At 35.1% G+C, this 19,187-nt stretch overlaps 1 protein-coding gene across 1 annotated transcript; it reads right to left on the bottom strand.

Annotated features, from left to right (window-relative positions):
• Positions 1-2,216: 2,216 nt before the first annotated feature.
• LOC121384123 (short/branched chain specific acyl-CoA dehydrogenase, mitochondrial-like) lies at positions 2,217-18,777 on the bottom strand. Its single transcript, XM_041514363.1, has 11 exons — positions 18,722-18,777; positions 15,578-15,758; positions 14,931-15,031; positions 13,907-14,113; positions 12,619-12,789; positions 11,520-11,645; positions 10,575-10,667; positions 8,391-8,480; positions 5,555-5,692; positions 4,593-4,692; positions 2,217-4,062 (listed from the first exon to the last, which is right to left on the bottom strand). The coding sequence occupies exons 1-11, from the start codon at positions 18,770-18,772 to the stop codon at positions 3,986-3,988; spliced, it is 1,335 nt and encodes a 444-aa protein (XP_041370297.1). The 5' UTR covers positions 18,773-18,777; the 3' UTR covers positions 2,217-3,985.
• Positions 18,778-19,187: the final 410 nt, after the last annotated feature.

The following is a 19,187-nucleotide window of genomic DNA, read 5'->3' as shown; positions in this document are numbered from 1 at the left end:
AGAGGGTACATAAAAAGCCATATACCCCTCGTGATGCTTCTACAACTTATATTGATTTTTTTTAATGTACCGTCGGATCCCAGTCGAGTCATGGGATTTTTAATCCAGATACCGACTCCAAACCCTGAGTGAGTGCTCCGCAAGGCTCAATGGGTAGGTGTAAACCACTTGCACCGACCAGTGATCCATAACTGGTTCAACAAAGGCCATGGTTTGTGCTATCCTGCCTGTGGGAAGCGCAAATAAGAGTAGCCTATGTGGCGACAGCGGGTTTCCTCTAAAAAACCCAGTGTAAGAATGACCATATGTTTGACGTCCAATAGCCGATGATAAGATAAAAAATCAATGTGCTCTAGTGGCGTCGTTAAATAAAACAAACTTTACTTTTTAAATGTACCGATATATATTATATATACATAAACACAACATAACATTCAAATTTTTATTACATAAATTGTGTATTCAATAGTATACCACACTAGCACTGTAGTCACATTGTAACGTGTATTTACAACATAAATTGTCTACACAATTGTGAATAAATGGATTCACCACTAGCACTGTAGTCACATTGTAACGTGTATTTACAACATAAATTGTCTACACAATTGTGAATAAATGGATGAAAAACAAGCTGAATAGTTTCCTTTCTGATTTGTATTTTGCAGCTTAAACTACAAATATACACCGGTAAAGTAAACATCCATGAAAACGATTACTCCATTTCGTAATCCGACATGACTTTTCATGTTACTGCGCTAATGAACTACATGTATATATGAAGAAGCTGATAGAAACAGATGTATTTTGCAAAACACTTGTCAACACGCACGCATGCACAGAGAGAGAGAGAGAGAGAGAGTCCCAAACAGCGAAAAAAAAGTTCATTTTGAGTATTTTATTACTGTATTGTATAAACATTTGTTCAACATGTGTACCAACCATCTTGAAAACAAATGCTCAGTACGTAAATTATTCCAAAAATATGTTTGGTTAGGCAAATGAAATTACATTCCTCCACTAAATAAATAAAAATAATACAGGTTCAGTCCATATATACTGCTACACACAATATAAGGATTTAAAAAATGTTTTTAAAAATGCACCATTTAAAAAGAATGCCTAGCATGTCCCCTCATTGGTGGGTCAAGAGGGGGGTAAAGTAACTCACCCCCCTCGTTTGAAGTGTCCTTTTTAATAACTTTTTGTGCTTTTTTAAAATTCATCATCCACGGTATACAACACTAAATTGGCCTGAAAATGTGTCTCTAAGCATCTTCATTTCAAACCTTTCTGGTAAGCATGTTCTGAATACTCCTATAGACCTCGTTCCCTTACAGAGGTTAGCTCATTTACCTTCAACAAAATAAAATTAGTCTTTTTTTAGAATTTTGTTACCCCTTCCCCTTTTATAAAATCCTAAATCCACCCCTGCCCCTAGTGGTGAAATCCTAGAGATGTCTTAGCATTACTTATGTGTGCCATTAAAAAGTAATGGTGCCATGGCTAGGAAACCATAACAAATAGATCAATGTATGATAAAAGAAAAACACCGATATCATTAATGTTGCAAGCATCATCATTGGTGGATCCACAGTAAGGGACACAGAAGACCTCCCCCCCACCCCTACCAAAAAAACAGGGCACTTCAAATGGGGGGGGGGGGGGCTAAATTCATTCATTCATTTGAACTTATTTTCGTGCTTATATCCAATTAAGATTCAAGCACGCTGCCCTGGGCACACAACTCAGCTATCTGGGCTCTGTCCAGGACAGAAGCTTAGTTGTTAGTTGGTTAATGGTTAGTGAGAGAAGAGGGTGTAGTGGTCTTACACCTACCCATCGAGCCCTTAAGAACTCGCTCTCGGTTGGAGCCAGTACCGGGCTGCGAACACTGTACCTACCAGCCTATAGTCCGATGGCTTAACCACTGCGCCACCGAGGCCGGTGCTAAATTCATCAACCACATTATACCACACTACAATGCCCTGAAAATGCATGTCTGAGAATATTTATTTAAAACGTTTCTGGGAAACATGCCCCTGAAAGCCATCACATATCTTGATCCCTTTAAAAGCTTGGCTCATTTGCCAATAAACTAAAATTGTTATTTTCAGAATTTTGTTGTACCCTCAACCCCCTTTCTAAAATCTAGATCCATCCCCTGATCAGACTGATATTTATTACGGAAGTCTAATGTTCTAGACAAGACAAGCTAACTTTAACTTTGTTTTTATTGATATTTTGTTATAAAAATTCTAACACAATCCCTTACAAAACCACTTCTGTGAAATTAAAAAATGATACCCATTTGTTATGACGACTAAATTGAAGACAACCTTTTTTAATGAGTAATACTGATACACCCAGTAGCGGATGTAATTTTTGTACTGGGTTGTCATTAAACATACATTCATTCATTCTTAAAACTGGTGAATGTTGAATTTGTGGTTTAAGTTACCATAGTCGAAGAAACCATAACAATGTCTACCAGAATTGGCTATTAGAACAACTTCATATACATATGTATACATTTGTTAGGGATAGTTCAAAAACATATTTCAAGTAAAGCAACTGCATTTATTATGTTAGATGGATGACCCATCTAATTGTTGTCCTGCATTACTATGGTGATATATGTAAACTTCCAAACCGCATAGCCTCATTCATCACGTTACACAAATTAAAGGTGTGCACTGTTTGTCATTGGGGATCGATCCGGAACCAGACGTTCCACACACCGTTTTAACCATGCACTTTTAATAAATGTCGCCAGAGTTGCTTGGGTCATAGGATCGAACCACCTCAGTAGACCCATTCTCCGTTTGTTGCTTCTTCCCCATCACAATCAGTGCCACATAACTAGTATATCAAAGGCCATGGTAGGTGCTATCCTGTCTGTAGGAAAGTACATATATGAATCAATGTGCTCTAGTGGTGTTGTTAAATCAACCAGACTTCTACTCTGTGGCTGGGAGCTCGCTGGATTAATCCCATCCTATGGACCGGCTGAGGTTTTCCCCATCCAAACCTCATGATTTGTACATGTATATCGAAAGCTGTGGTCTATGGTCTATACTGTGTTGTTCATAAGGAAGTGCACAGAGAAAATCCCTGACTGCTTATTCAGTAATACTCTGCAAATTTCCTCTGACTGTGTAGACCGTGGCTCAGATGTTTTAAGCTATATTAGCACTACAATATTGTAAAACCGCCGTAGGCTATGGCATGCATTGTCGTGATGTCATACATGTAGCTTACAATGGTTTTACAATATCGTAGTGTTAAGATAGCTTTGACAATCTCTAGCCAGGAGTTGAAATAACCATCCAGTTAACACCAACTAGCCACAGTTTCAAATGTGCTGAGATCTTGTCAAGCATTCCCTTCCTTCCATTTCTACATAAAACACAGTAAATTAATTTTATATATATAATCAAACCACCATATAATTCAGAAAACTACCCCAGACATTTTGTGCTGGCAATCTGATATAGTTGTGCATTCTCATACATTATTCATCAGTAGGCCTAATATTATTTGCTTGTCTCACCAATATCAGAGCCTTTTCGAGGAACTGTCCTGAATGTTTCAGATTAGTACAGCCTTTCTAATGACTACTATAAAATACTGAATGCATGTTATTGCTTAGAATATCAGTATCTGTCTATTTAATGTTTCTGGTTGTCATAATGTCTGTAAAAGTCTGAATTAGATTTCTTCTTCCAATAATTCCGTATGTATGAACAAAACAAAACATATATATAGTAGGATATAAAATAATGTTTAAGCTACTACAAACAATAGAACATACAGAAATACTCTGGATATAGAGACACTGATGTTCTAAACAAGAAACTGTATTTAAAGAGAAATTTTAGTCGTATAAAAGGCCTTATTAGTCAGAAATCAAATTCAGGACAGTCCCTTCAAAATATATATCACTGAAAGTATCTTTGTAAATGTCTCTAAGACAAGGTCACTGTCAATGAAGACTTTCGCGTTCCAAGCACCGAGCTATTGTGTTCAGTTGGATGTTGCTGGTTCCTTCATAAATTGTTCCTGAAAACAAGCAGTTTAAAAATAAAAAATCTGTGCTTATATATACATGTAGTAGCTTTTCAAACTTTTTTTTTAAACATCTAAAATAAAGCATAAGAACTAAGATGCAAAAGGCTTCATGGTCAAAATCTTACCATCCCTTTGTAACATCACTTTCTAAGAGAACCATAACTACAGTTTTAATAAATGTATGTATTTTCACTATCATCAAGTATTCGTTTCTGTACACTGTATTGAAATTAACAGTATTAACATACATTGTGTATGCAATTAAATGTATAGTCCAAGGTAAAAACGTCATGTCAAACTCGTATGACATCTCCTACTGTTAGGATATCATTTTACTATATCTGGCCATCAATATGGAGTGAATATGTAATCAGGTTTTGAAAAATATATTACGGATAAACATACAATTAACAGGCATGGACTAATATGTGAAAGCAACCAACATAGCAATATGAAAGTGTTAATATTTCTACAATATTCAGTTGCATGCAGAAGCAGTAAATGACAATCGATGTTCATACCTATTTTACAATCTCTATAATACTTTTCAACGGGATAGTCTTTCGTAAAACCAACACCTCCGAGAAACTCAACACACTTAGAGGTCACCACCTGTGCAACCTTAAACAAAAAGCAATGATTATTAAGTTTTATGCCTTTACAAATTCATTTAAAGACTACAGGTATATGTAAATAGTTTGTCGATGAGAGTTGATTGTCATGAGAAAAATAGTTTGATACAATTAGCATAATAATCATTCACTAAAAAACACCACTAAAGGATTGACTTTCATTTATGTTTAAAATAGATGTGATCAAATTAAAGTTAAATTATTAAAGTTCTAAAAATACTTCTAAATATTTATTTTTTTCATCAACATGAACCAAATTATTGGATGTACATGTACATGTACATGTGTGTTTTGATGGTCCTGCATGCATTGATACATGTATCAAAGATCTGGTCCAGACAAAGAAAGTCAAAAGAACAGACAGATGGATGTACGTACATATTGACACCATACCATAATATGACCTGTCAAAAATGGATGTATAAAAAGGTCAAGGTCCCATTCCACGAAGCGATCTTACCCCTAAGATCAACTTAAGTGCATAGGGTAGCTATGTGCTTAAGGTAATCTAAGGGCTAAGATCGCTTCGTGGAACAGGGCCCAGGAAAATAAAACATTCTGGAAATGTGCTGAGCATTTTTATCTCTGAAGACTGAATGGTACAAATCGATACATAAAATAGCATTGGTCAGGGTTAATAATATATTCCTTAAAGTTAACCACATTTTAACAATTTTCACTGAAATACTTTATAAATCTGAAAACTGCCTCAAACAAAAGTGTGAGCCCTGCACATTGGATAACACAATTGAAACAGTGTGCAATGTTGTGGTATAGACCGTTGTTTGAATTGTGTGTAAGCACAGTGACAGATGTATTTGCCATCACCAACACTGACTTCAACGCCATACCTCTGAAGCCATGTATTTAGCCATGGAAGCTTCTTTAACACACGGAAGACCAGCTTCCTTGCGACGCGCTGCGTTGTAGACCATTAACCGAGACGCCTCTATCTGTGTGGCCAAGTATGCCACCTGGTGTTGGATTGCCTGAAATACAAACAATACACTTCACAATTCCCTGCAATTGTTGTATCAATGTATGTCACTTAAATTGTATTGTCCATTTTAATACTTTCTAGTTTTTAACTGATACAATTAATAGTACTAATTAAGCAGTGGTTGAAATACTGCTGTTCCGAACAGTTTTTTTCAGGTCAACATCACCACCGCCGGGAGATTTTCCTGCCTGCCGTCCCATCGGACCGACAATTATTTTACATGTATACTTTATGATCATGTTTGGTCCACTAGGCTTTGATTTGGTCATACAGAATTTGTAACTTCCTGGATTGAATGTCTGCCAATTTCGACCCCCGTTAAAACTAATATAATCAAACGTAAATTCTTAACTGTTCACAACTCATTATGTCATATTAAAAACTCTGTGTTATATTTAACAATATGTGTAAGATAATTAAAGTAACAGTAACAAATTTTTAGAAGATAATACAAAATGTTGAATATTTATAAAGTTAAAGTTTGTATTGTTTAACGACACCACTAATGCACATTGAAATAGCCCAAAGGCACGTCAACGGGGACCAATCCCAAACTGACCACGCATCAATATGTCTAAAGCTTAGTAATCACTAATTTTCTACTTCTTTGATGTTTTATATATTAGTATGAATGAAAATGTGCATTATGCTCTGCGAGTATTTAAACAATTATTATCAGTATGATAGTCAGAAGGTCTAAACTTCAATCAGGTTCTCAGTATAAGTTAGCTTCTCTATTTGCAAAACATTTCTTCTTCAATATTGAATAAAAACCTGGAAGTTAAACTGTTTTATCTCTGACACATACTAATTTGGAAATTTAGGACATGGTCATAGCAGGTTACCTGAATTTGTTTTTCTTTAACCCAGAAATGATTTACACAAATTTTCAATTCTCAGAGGACTTTTATTGGACAGCTTTTTCCAGGGCAGGGCTTCTCGAATTTTTATAAAATCAACTAGCCATGGGATCAGTAATTTAAAACATTTACTAGCCAAGATTAAATATTCACTAGCCCTATTTTACTTTTAAGTTAATACAATTGTACTAAATAATAGTTATAATCAGTTATTTCACCTAAAGAGGGAGATATAGTTTAAAAAACACTAACATTGGGGGGTTTGGGTGGGGGCAGGATATGCATATTTACAAAATGATATTAACTTAACTGCAACATTTGATTTTTACTAGCCATCGGGCATGTCAATAGTAGATATTTACTAGGCCACATTAAATATCACTAGCCTTGACATATACATCCCTGGAAATCCCATATTCTCTTATTGAATTGTTTTAACTCCTTGACATATACATACAGTGGAACCTCGTTAGTCCGGACTCCAGTAACTAGTCTGGAATCCTCACCTTACGGACGTTTTTTTTAGCAAAACGAAACAACCACTCAGTAAAGTTATTCATTAATCCGGATATTCAGCTTCTGGAACAGGACGGTCATAATTCTGAACCAAATGTAAAAAGTAAAGGCAAATTGCTTCGTTTGACCGGTCGCCGCTGATTGAACATACAAGTAATCCGCCAATTAACGCTCAAGGAATCGACAGAGATAAAATGGCTGCACGGGGTTTCATACCGCAGTTTATTTAACCATTCACCTGTGTTTATTTAGTGTTAGTCGGATAGGGAACAAGTGTTCACAAGTGTCTGTTGTTTTTTTCAAATATAATTTCTTTGATCTATGACCAGACTGGCTGTTTTATTTTAAGAGGGGGGGGGGGGAGGAGTATTTTATTTTTAAAAGTGGGTAACTCTTGATCATACCCTACGGTACCCCATGACCTTGTTTTGTAACTACCCTCCCAACTTGCCTGTATGATTTATTACTGAATACTGGTCATAATTGTTTTGGTGTCCCAACTCAAGAGTATTGCCAGTCAACCAAAATAAAGACAAAGAAAACGTCTTTATATGTTATTGCTATCAAAACACTGGCTTGCGACTCTTTCATAAGTGGAACAATGCTCATTCAGTTTCATGCCGGTTTTGAGAAAGTTGTATTTCTGTGCTAGGGGCGGAGGGATGTATCATGTTGGCGTTTATATTATATCAGTAGATATAGCAGAAATGTTTATAATTTCGCCATTTAATATGTTTAAAATATAATCTGTAAACGTAAAAACTTTAAACTAATAATGACTGTATATAAGTGAGAAACAATATGCATTCCTCAACAACGTACCCACTTCGTGGAAATGAACTCGACCACATGGCCTAGATTTACAACATTAACCGGTACGACAAAACACGACTAATAAAATTGAAAACTTGTTGTCGCTAGTAATCAAACATTTAGTATTAACAATGTCTTAAACAGTATTTCATTTTATTTAATCGCATTTTCTAACTTTAAGACAAGCACCTGGCAGTACACTACTGAATAGTAGACTGGCCTCACAGACATGCAAATAGCGCTTATTCACACCACGAGGCGGATCAACAGAACAAAACTGGTTGAAGAATTGTTTGGTTGTAAAATTCAAATGTGTCGTTTTTATTTTGTTTTTGAATCAAGGGAGGTTACTCATCACGTACATTTCAGTAATCCGGAAATTCGTTAATCCGGACATTTTTTTTAATAACCATACTGTCCGGACTAACGAGGTTCCACTGTACCTGGAAATCCCATATTCTCTTATTGAATTGTTTTAACTCCTTGACATATACATACCTGGAAATCCCATATTCTCTTATTGAATTGTTTTCTTTCTTTAATATATTCAAATGCGTGGTGTAAACATCCATCAGCCAAACCAATCATCTGAAAGAAAAATATAATTGTTGTTAGCGGGGCTATATAAAAATAACATAACACCATAAAACACAGTTGTCATTAGCAGGGCTATTAAAAAAAGAAAACAAGAACAAAAAAAAAGAGTTCAAGTTTGTTTTGTTTAACAACACCACTACAGGACATTGATTTATTCATTATCGGCTATTGGATGTCAAGCATTTGGTAATTTTTAAAATATAGAGAGGAAACCCACCACATTTTTCCATTAGTAGCAAGGGAACTTTTAAATGTACCATCCCAGACAGAACAAGAAATAGCACATTGGGCCCACCAATGGGTATCGATCCTAGACCTACAGTGTTTACCATTGGGCTACATCCCGCCCTGGCTGTTTTAAATGAACAAAACAATATTAACACCACAAGACATCGAAAAACCTGCGACCACTTGCTATATGTCCGTATGTAACCCAGACTCGCATTTTAGTCTTGGAAATTTGCTGCTGCCACTTGGACACAAGGTATTTAGCCTGAGAAAGTTTGTTTTGTTTAACGACACCACTAGAGCACATTGATTAATTAATCATCGCCTGTTGGAAGTCAAACATCTGGTAATTCTGACTCATAGTCATCAGAGGTAACCTGCTACCGTATATCTTCGCCTATAAGTCAAATTTTTTTCACCCAAAAATTATTTTATAACTTGGGGGGTTGACTTATAAGAGGGTAAAAAATTTCACCAAAAAATATTACTGTTTTGGGGATTATTTTACAAGTTTTATTGTTGAAGTATGCCATGTATTTATACTCAAATATGTTAATTTGACACATTTATTTTTTATAACCTGTTTTTTTTGGCATTAGAACGGTTTTGGTTATGTGAAAAGGCATGCGATCTCACTCACATGCCAAGACAACAGTCCACTTAGTTAAATTAACAGTCATCACTAATAGTAAAAATGTAAACAATACTAACTACCTGTTACCTGAGTTTATTTTAAAATCTGGTCACTGGCATTAATGGTTGTTCTAACAATGTTTTGTCAGTGATTAACTTCATGAATATTACTGAGCTTTCCCTTAAAATAGACCGTTTACTGCAGTTCACTAGAGCAATAGGGACACATATCATTTGGTACAAAAACCAGTGTACTTTCCAGAGTTATCCTCCTTACATGTATTAATATGGCGGCAAAACGTGATACTTTCAGTTTTATTGTAGTGATCTGTTGTCAGTGTTTATAAATAAAGTTGTTGTCTGTGCACAAAACCATCTGTACAGTGCCATACAGTAACAGTCAAACAGCTTTCACTCTCTACTAAGGGAATATTTAGTTTTGATGCTATGTAATAATTGTAGTTTGATTGGAATAGTCTGATTATATTGCGATGTACAAAACGTGAAAACCGAAGTTTGTAAAATAATTTTCTTTTGTTCAAATATTGTACATTATTGTTCTCATGTGCTGAAAAAAAAATCAAAAAAATCAATATTTATAAGTTGCTTTTCATGGGTTGACTTATAAACGGGTCAATAAAAAAAAAAATGTTTTCAGGGCTTGAAATTAGGGACTCGACTTATAGCCGGGATCGACTTACAGGCGAAGATATACGGTACATTTTTTTCTAATGCAGCAAAGGATCTTTTATATGCACTTTCCCACAGACAAGATAGCACATGTATACAACAGCCTTTGTTCAGTTGTGGTGCACTGGTTGGAATGAGAAAAAACTCAATTACTTAAATGGATCCACTGGGGTGGTTCCTTCCTGTGATGCAAGCACCTCAGGCGAGCACTCAACCTACTGATCTAAATTATTAAAAGATAATGACAAATAATTAATTATTGTCTCCCAAGATATTACTACACTAACTACAAATTGATGAAAAAACAATAATGCTAATTCATTAAAAAAAATCTATATAAAAGGTTTAATAGTGAAGAGATAATTAAAGAAATGATTTTTTATTTTTTAAACGACTTAGCATCAAAAACTCTTTGTCATAGCAAGCAAAATAATTAAGATTTTTGGAGTTAATTTTAAACATCCATGACCTGATTGGCGATTCTGTCAGGGCTCTGTGTGGTGAGAGAACACAAATCAGAATGAAATTACTTACCTGAGCACCAATCCCAATTCTGCCTTCATTTAGAATTCCTATTGCCAGCTTATACCCCTCTCCCACCTGTCCAAGCACACTGGACTCTGGAACCTAAAAATATACACATGTATTGAACAAAATTTTAATAACTACTGCTATAGTTGTTGGTGAAATAAAATTCCAATTCAATCTACACATAATATCAAATTTTTGCTAATCAAATCCATTTGTGGAATTAAAATGAGCATTAACATGTCAAAAATTTGGTGATTCATGGTCATAATTTACCTCTCACTGTTTAGTTGGACATAGGCCTACATAGTTTATAAATATCACCTTTAAAAGTTTACCTAAATTCTATTTATTAGTGTTTGTTTTAAATCGTGTGTGATGCTGACAGGATTGTCAAAAGAAATGACAATAATTCCACATCATGAATCATCGCAATGCACACGTTATTGAGCACCAGTTGTCATGATAAATCTTCAAAGTAAGTGGAATTGGTAACAATGGTTGACATTGTCTCTACCAAAAACAAATAAAAAACAAATATTATAATAGAATAAATTAGAATAGATGTTTAATGACACCCCAGCACAAAAAATACATCAGCTATTGTGTGTCAAACTATGGTAAATGCAAAACTTAAGTGATGAGCAACATCTTTCTTCAACATAAATGAATAGGTCAAGTAGGTATGACCGATGCCAGCACAACACAAGAATATTTCACCTTTCCTGCACTGCCTATAGGAGGACTGCCACTCTCCCAAGACTGGCTTGACAGCATGAAGCTTGTTCACAACTGCACCAACAAATATTATAAAGCGGTTATATACTACACAGTTATCCCCTAAATAATTATCACAGATATTTATAATAGATTTCATTCCTACACATAATTTTTTGTTTTTACTTAACATTTATTTGTATTTTAAAAATTAAAATTTTAAAGAAACAATACCTTCACATTATCAAAATGTAGGGCACAGGTACCCGATGATCGTAGCCCGAGTTTATCTTCTTTCTTGCCAATACTGAATCCCTCCATGCCTCGTTCAAGAATAAAACAAGTGATCCCTCTGTAGCCCTGAAAATATAAAACATCAAAACATTAAAATTAAAAATATTTTAAAATCTTAAGTAACCAGAAGTCAGTTCACATGATATTTACCTATAGTCTGTCCCATCCTCCTACAATTTTTTTTTTTCGTAAATAATATGAGTTTGGTTTCATGTAAGAAGAAAAGTAAAATTGTGTTTGAAACAAAAAAAACAAACTATTTTTGTGTGCAACTTAGAAAACCATCGACTGAGAAATAAATAACTTGTAGTAATTTCCATAGTATGAAAAAAGGTGTTCTCTATGGGAAGGACTATAGGTAACTGATTGTTAAGTTATGTAAAGCACTAGTTGCAACAAGAAATAAGCTAATGTCTGTACTGACAGAAAAAAAACCCCAAGCATTCTGAGATTATTGAAAAAGCAATACATGTCCCTTACCAGACAAACAAATGTGCATACATGTTCAAGGGACATAACTCTTCAAAATTGGGAAACTCCCCAAGAAAGTCAAACATGATCTGTAATTCTACAAGCTACACAAAAAAATGTCAGCTCAATATTTTGAGGCACTGCGGGGAAAAAAAGGTGGGAAAAGTGTATGTGGAACAAACAGAGACAAAACCTACAGCCCCTCTGGTTGGACATGTGGAGGACTAATAAAATTGATGACACAAGTAACTTGTAACAACATTGAATACAGCCTCTGTTGCTTATGTTGCAGGATCGAACCACCTCGGAGGATCCGTTCAACTGACTGGACTTTTTCTTGTTCCAACCAGGGTACCACAACTGGTCAGTGGCCATGGTATGTGCTTTCCTGTCTGTGGAAAAGTGCATATAATATATAAAAGATCTCTTGCTGCATTAGGAAAAATTTGACTATGTGTCAGAATCACCAAATGTTTGACATCCAATAGCCAAGGATTAATTAATCAATGTGTTCTAGTGGTGTCGTTAAACAAAATAAACTTTAACACTGAATACAACAGTAACTCACTTCAGTGGGTTTAGCATTGACAAACACCAAAAATATATTTGCCAAGTCTGAGTTAGATATCCAGATCTTGTTTCCATTTATAATGTAATGGTCTCCTTCTTTTACTGCAGCCGTCTTCAGAGCAAATGCATCGGATCCAGACTCGGGCTCCGACAAGCAAAAACAGCTGATCTGAAAGGTGTGATAAAAAAGATATATTACAGGTGATTATCATCTGACCACTCTTTCTGACAATGTCTGTAAAAAAGTAAAATGTGTTTCAATTTTGTTGAAGTAATAGATTAATTTTACAACTACGTGGCTTAGAACACCACAAAGTCCTCTTCTCATAATGAATATACGCATTACCATTTTCTTGAGCCATAAAGGTGACACAGTTGTTTCCTTTGCATTAGTTCAGTAAAGTACATGTATGTATAAGCTATAATACAATACTGTCAAAAACATTTGAAAACACAAAATAAACAAAACCCAGTAAACAGTCTTCTCCAACTCCACAACCAGGTTTTTAAAAAGGTGTTGATTGGGGTTTTTTGGAGGATATTTTTGCATAACACATGTTCATCCATACCCAGGTTGGTTGGTGCCTAACATGAGGTCTGATTTAATGCTAAACTGATTAGTTTCAAAAGCAAATCTGCTTTGCCACATACGGTTTTCACTGTGCGCTATATTGTATGTGCCTAGGTCACTCCAATCATTGGGCTACACACTCCCATTCAACCATTGTACAGTGAAACTTCTCAAGACCGGACCCTCTGTAAACCGGAATTCCCTCAAAACCGGACGTTTCACAGAGTCCCTTTTTAAAAACCAGGACAGAACTTAACCTCTCTAAACCAGACACCTCTTAATACAGGACATTTTTATTGGTACCCAGGGTGTCCGTTTAGAGGGGTTTCACTGTATCAAACTGACTTTTGAAGGGTTGCGAGAACAATGGTACAAGAATGTATTTTTAAATTTTAGGATATGTTATTTCATAGTGTTTGAACTCTTATACTTCCCAGTGATAGAAATAAGCAGATTTGTTTTACTAGTCCACTCGACAAATACATCTAAAAAAATACCTGTTCGTCAATATTTTCACTTCTCCAAATAAATGGTTTGTTTTATTCAAGTACCAGGATGACGTTTGTGATTACTCTAAATGAAACTAAACTGACGATTTTTACTTGTCCACTGGACAACCACCGAGGCACATTTTGCTTGTCCAAATAGACTTTCACTTGTCGGGACAAACGAACAAGTGTTTATTTCGAACACTGCTTCCTGTAAAATAACATACTGTGTCTGTTGCCAGTCTGGGGAGATATTTATCCTTTTGTTGCTGGGTTCCATGTCGCATAATGAGAGCATTGTTGAGTGTGTTTTGGATGTCCACACAAACAGCAATTGACGGGTCCACCTTGGCGAGCTCTTCAATCACCAGGTTACACACCATGAACGAGGAATGGGCGCCGCCATATTCCGCATCAATCTCAACTCCAAACAACTGAAGAATATAAGGGAAAGAAAATAGTATATACCCCGTACAAATTATATACAGGTATTCGGTTAGCTGGATTTCTAATCATTAAAACATGTTGTTGAATTGCAATCTGTATGACATCAACATTTTTAATCCCCCCCCCCCCCCCCCCCCCCCCGACTATTATCACTAATGTAAATATCAAAAACATTATTCCTTGTAATTATGGCAAACAAGTCATCAGTAATTGAAATGTTCTGTTAGGCTCAGAACAACTTAAATACATAAATGATTTACTGCAAAAAAACACCTTGCTATTAATGAAAAAATGTAGCAGGTTTTCTCTCTAAGACTACATCAAAGTATATGTCAGAATTACCACATCAATAAATCATGTTGTTAAACACAAACAAAACTATATATTATTCAATTAAAAGAATGCCTAGTTAATGATATAGGATATTGGCATGAATCCTGTTAAAGTAAGAATGGGAAATTTTTTGAGGTTTGCCAAGTGGAATTTCTCATTCAGCCTGAACATGATGAAGCCGATATTCTATATTATTAACTTGTTGTTGTTTTTTATCATGTAATCCATTAAAGATTAAGGGAGAAAACTATCATTTCAGCTACATTTTATGGTGATCTAAGTTAAATAAACAATTTTGCAATGTATCACATGTACATGATATCGAAAGTCATAATCTGCTAGTATATGGTTATAACTTTACATAAACTGGTCATAATAAACGGTCAATAAAAATAGTGGCTGCAGGATAAAAAGTATATAATTTGTGAAAAACCTATGAACCATTAAACTGGCAATCAAATGGTGCCTCACCCCATTTTCAAACAGAAGTTGAACCACCGCTGGGTCAAACTGGCCATCCTTCTCCATCTTCCCCACAAGGGGCTCTATCTTTTCAGAAGCTAATCTCGCCACTACATAAACAAACAGAATAGAGATACAAACAACACACACGTACATGTACACAAACATAATATTATATACTTACTGCAAAAGAATGAAAATAAAATAAACCACAAAGCATGGAAATCTTCTATGATTAGTTTGTTTATAATGAAAAAAACATGTCAGGCCAGATGCAGATAGAAGAACAAAAGTGTCAGATCTGTAAACTTATACTTAAAACAGGCCTTCAAAAATCCTACAAATTGTAATTTTTATCCAATTATCAGTTAAATACAGTTTTACATGGCATAACATATTTATCATTATTGAATTAAGTGCAACACATTTAAAAAAACAAATTTAAAATTATATTGCAGAGGCCTGTTAAAATCATACAAAGACACAGAATGGCTGTTGCGTACATTTCGTTGCCACACAAGAGCATTATAATGCAGTGAAAAGCACTAACTGAAGAAACTAAAGTATAACGTCAATGCAATAACCTACTTGATTCCCCTGACATTAATTTATTCATACATGTGCAAGAGGTACATTATGAATATTCCATCGCATACCAGTTTCCTTCATCATTCGCTCATCATCAGAGAGAACGTCCAGAGGTGCGTGTTTGAACAGTCCATCATTAGAAAACAGTGCTGCCTCTTGTGTCGTGAACGTTCTGTGAAGGCTGGTTTTCCCACTAATATTCCACACATCATTCAAGCAGCTCTGATGTAATCTTGGTGACCGGAGAACCTGAAATTCCATATTACATTGGAATTTACATGCACGTTATAGCGTATAGTGTATATATTAAAGGTACTTCAACAAGCACATCTAGAAATCTACTTGTCCGCCAATATTTTCACTTGTCCAAATAAGTTGTTTGCTTCATTCAAGTGCAAAGACAATGTTTTTGATTGCTCAAAATGAAACAGTATTATAAATGTTTACTTGTCCACTGGACAACCATTGAGCTACATTTTGCTTGTCCCAGAAGATTATCATTGTCAGGACAAACGGACAAGTGTTTATTTTGAACACTGATTGTTACTTGTTTGAAATAATATTATTCTAAGCACTTGTGTACAAAATGTACATGTATGTGCCTTTAGACATCACTTTGTTCATAGTACGAAACTAAATAAAATCTGGCTGGGTCAAAGTCTGAGGTGCACCTAACTATTGATAGAGCAGTTAATAGCACAAAATAAATATATTTATTATAGTTTTGAATTTTTTTTCTTCTTCTGTTTATTCATTATCAAATATTAGGCAATTTTCGGTCTTTGGATATTAATGCTTTATCAGCTGTTTACTTTCTGTCTGCTGAAGCTAGGCGAAATCAACATACCGTACTCAGCGTTTTAACCTCAGATGGGTATGTAGTATATTTAATATGAAACCACAGCACATCAGTAGTATCCAAGTATGCAGGGCGACTGTTCATAAATTAATTATTAATGTGAATACATTGTCTGTATATTGCCATATTGGAAATAAACAAAATTATAATATTATTTTTATCTGTAAATATAAACACGCAATGTGTGACATCTAAAACATCAATGGATATAGGACAAATCAATGAATAAATGTACTTTATTAACAAACAAAAAATTAGTGCGAATCGAAACACTGGGCGAAACGACTCGGTTAGAGCTAATACTCTAATAATAATACAGTGCTGTCCGGTGTATCGGCGCACCTAAGCTTTCAAGGACTATTGTCTAGATGTGAACATTGTTAAATATTTAATAAAATGCATCTCTCACCAATGAAGAAGTGCATAATCTGAAATACACTACAAACTGTTTTATGTCTGTAGTAAATAAACATTTTAAAATGGTGCATAAATATAGGCACCCCCTTGTATCCAAAACTATTTGCATGTCCGGTGATTCGGCGCAGTAGATGTAGATCGTTGATCCCGCTATTTATAAACCGCCCATGACCTAACTTTTAGCCCATAAACGCTACACTATTGTCCCAGAATTATTTTAGTACTTTTTTGTTTTGTCTTGTTAAAAATATTACTATGAAAATGAACGATCACATATGACCCATCTCATGATCAGTTTCGGAATCGTTTTCTTGAGTGGCACAGTACTGCAGATGCATACATGTTCATTATCATGCATGGCTAAGATGCCTACATGGATTTTATTTTTCTCGGGTAGATTGTGCACACACGTGGATCTTATTTCGCTTTTATTTTTTATAACAATGTGACAATTGTGAACTGGAATGACTGTCAATTAAGGTGTAACATTTTCGTTTTGTTTGTATTTGCCTGTATTTTCTTTTTCGGTTTAAATAAAAAAAATAACCGAACAAAAATAATTACATTTATACTGTTTACTATAATTTTTAAAATGCGGGAAAGGTGTTTTTAGACTGGTTTTAACATTCTTAATATCAATAACAATGACCTACTTCGCGTTTATAAACACGAAAACAGGTGAATGATTTATTTTGAAATTATTATATAATTATTGATAATTCTAAAAAAAATATTTAATTGCACCCGTAAAAATAAATATGTTGATACTTGATTAACCATTGAAAAAGGAATTGAACTTTAGTTCGTTAAAAACTCCGACAACATGACAACTTCCTAAGCATACTCAAGCAAAATACCAAGTGCGCCGAATCACCGGACGTGCCGATACACCGGACACGGTTGTGCAACTCCTTTTTCAATGGTTAATCAAGTATCAACATATTTATTGTTACGGGTGCAATTAAATATTTTTTTTAGAATTGTCAATAATTATATAATAATTTCAAAATAAATCATTCACCTGTTTTCGTGTTTATAAACGCGAAGTAGGTCATTGTTATTGATATTAAGAATGTTAAAACCAGTCTAAAAACACCTTTCCCGCATTTTAAAAATTATAGTAAACAGTATAAATGTAATTATGTTTGTTCGGTTATTTTTTTTATTTAAACCGAAAAAGAAAATTTTACACCTTAATTGACAGTCATTCCAGTTCACAACTGTCACATTATTATAAAAAATAAAAGCGAAATAAGATCCACGTGTGTGCACAATCTATGGTGAAAAATAAAATCCATGTAGGCATGTTAGCCATGCATGACAATGAACATGTATGCATCTGCAGTACTGTGCCACTCAAGAAAACGATTCCGAAACTGATCATGAGATGGGTCATATGTGATCGTTCATTTTCATAGTATTATTTTTAACAAGACAAAACAAAAAAGTACTAAAATAATTCTGGGACAATAGTGTAGCATTTATGGGCTAAAAGTAAGGTCATGGGCGGGTTATAAATAGCGGGGTCAACGATCTACATCTACTGCGCCGAATCACCGGACATGCAAATCGTTTTGGATGCAAGGGAGTACCTATATTTATGCACCATTTTAAAATGTTTATTTACTACAGACATAAAACAGTTTGTAGTGTATTTCAGATTATGCACTTCTTCATTAGTGAGAGACGCATTTTATTAAATATTTCAGAATGTTCACATAGAAAATGGTCCTTGAAAGCTTAGGTGCGCCGATACACCGGACACCACTGTACTATTAACAGAGGTGGTGGCCGTCACAATTTGTGATGCAAATCGGTTATCTGACAATGGAGACCAGCAAGTGTCAGTGCAATGTCTGTGTGGGGTTTGAATCCCGATCCTGCAATGGACAGATATTTTGAATACTGACTACATTTCATATCATAAAATACAAACCGTTGAAATGGTTCGATAAAGTGTCCGACAAACTGACAAGGACGCAGCCATGGCTGGTTTTCCTTTGTATATTCTTCCAAAATGGAAAAGCACTCTGTCAAAGCTATACCAGAGAGAGAGAGAGAGAGAGAGAGAGAGAGAGAGAGAGAGAGAGAGAGAGAGAGAGAGAGAGAGAGAGAGAGAGAGAGAGAGAGAGAGAGAGAGAGAGAGAGAGAGAGAGAGAGAGAGAGAGAGAGAGAGAGAGAGAGAGAGAGAGAGAGGTATGTCTACAAGGCAAAGTCGGGGTATATTTAATTTAGTATATAGTTTTATTACTAAAATTAAAAAAGATGGAAAATTATGTATACGGTCAGAGTGGGGTAGACCTACAGTTATAGAGACATCAGTGTAGTCAACGATGCGTCAACGTACGCGTTGGTGGCTGGCGGTGACGTACACGACGTCCTAACTCATCCCACATGTGTTC

This window comes from Gigantopelta aegis, chromosome 10 (genome assembly GCF_016097555.1).
Source record: "Gigantopelta aegis isolate Gae_Host chromosome 10, Gae_host_genome, whole genome shotgun sequence".
NCBI classification, from domain to species: Eukaryota; Metazoa; Mollusca; class Gastropoda; order Neomphalida; family Peltospiridae; genus Gigantopelta; species Gigantopelta aegis.
Note: the sequence above shows the minus strand (reverse complement) of the source record. Positions and strands in the feature narration are given on the sequence as shown.

Bases quoted from the DNA above. Each gene is read 5' to 3' on its own strand.
- LOC121384123 (XM_041514363.1), bottom strand. From the start codon at position 18,772: ATGGCTGCGTCCTTGTCAGTTTGTCGGACACTTTATCGAACCATTTCA. The intron at 15,032-15,577 runs GTATGCGATGGA...TTGTTTATGTAG, and splicing joins GCGAATGATGAAGGAAACTG to TGGCGAGATTAGCTTCTGAA. The intron at 11,646-12,618 runs GTGAGTTACTGT...TTATATTTTCAG, and splicing joins TCAATGCTAAACCCACTGAA to GGCTACAGAGGGATCACTTG.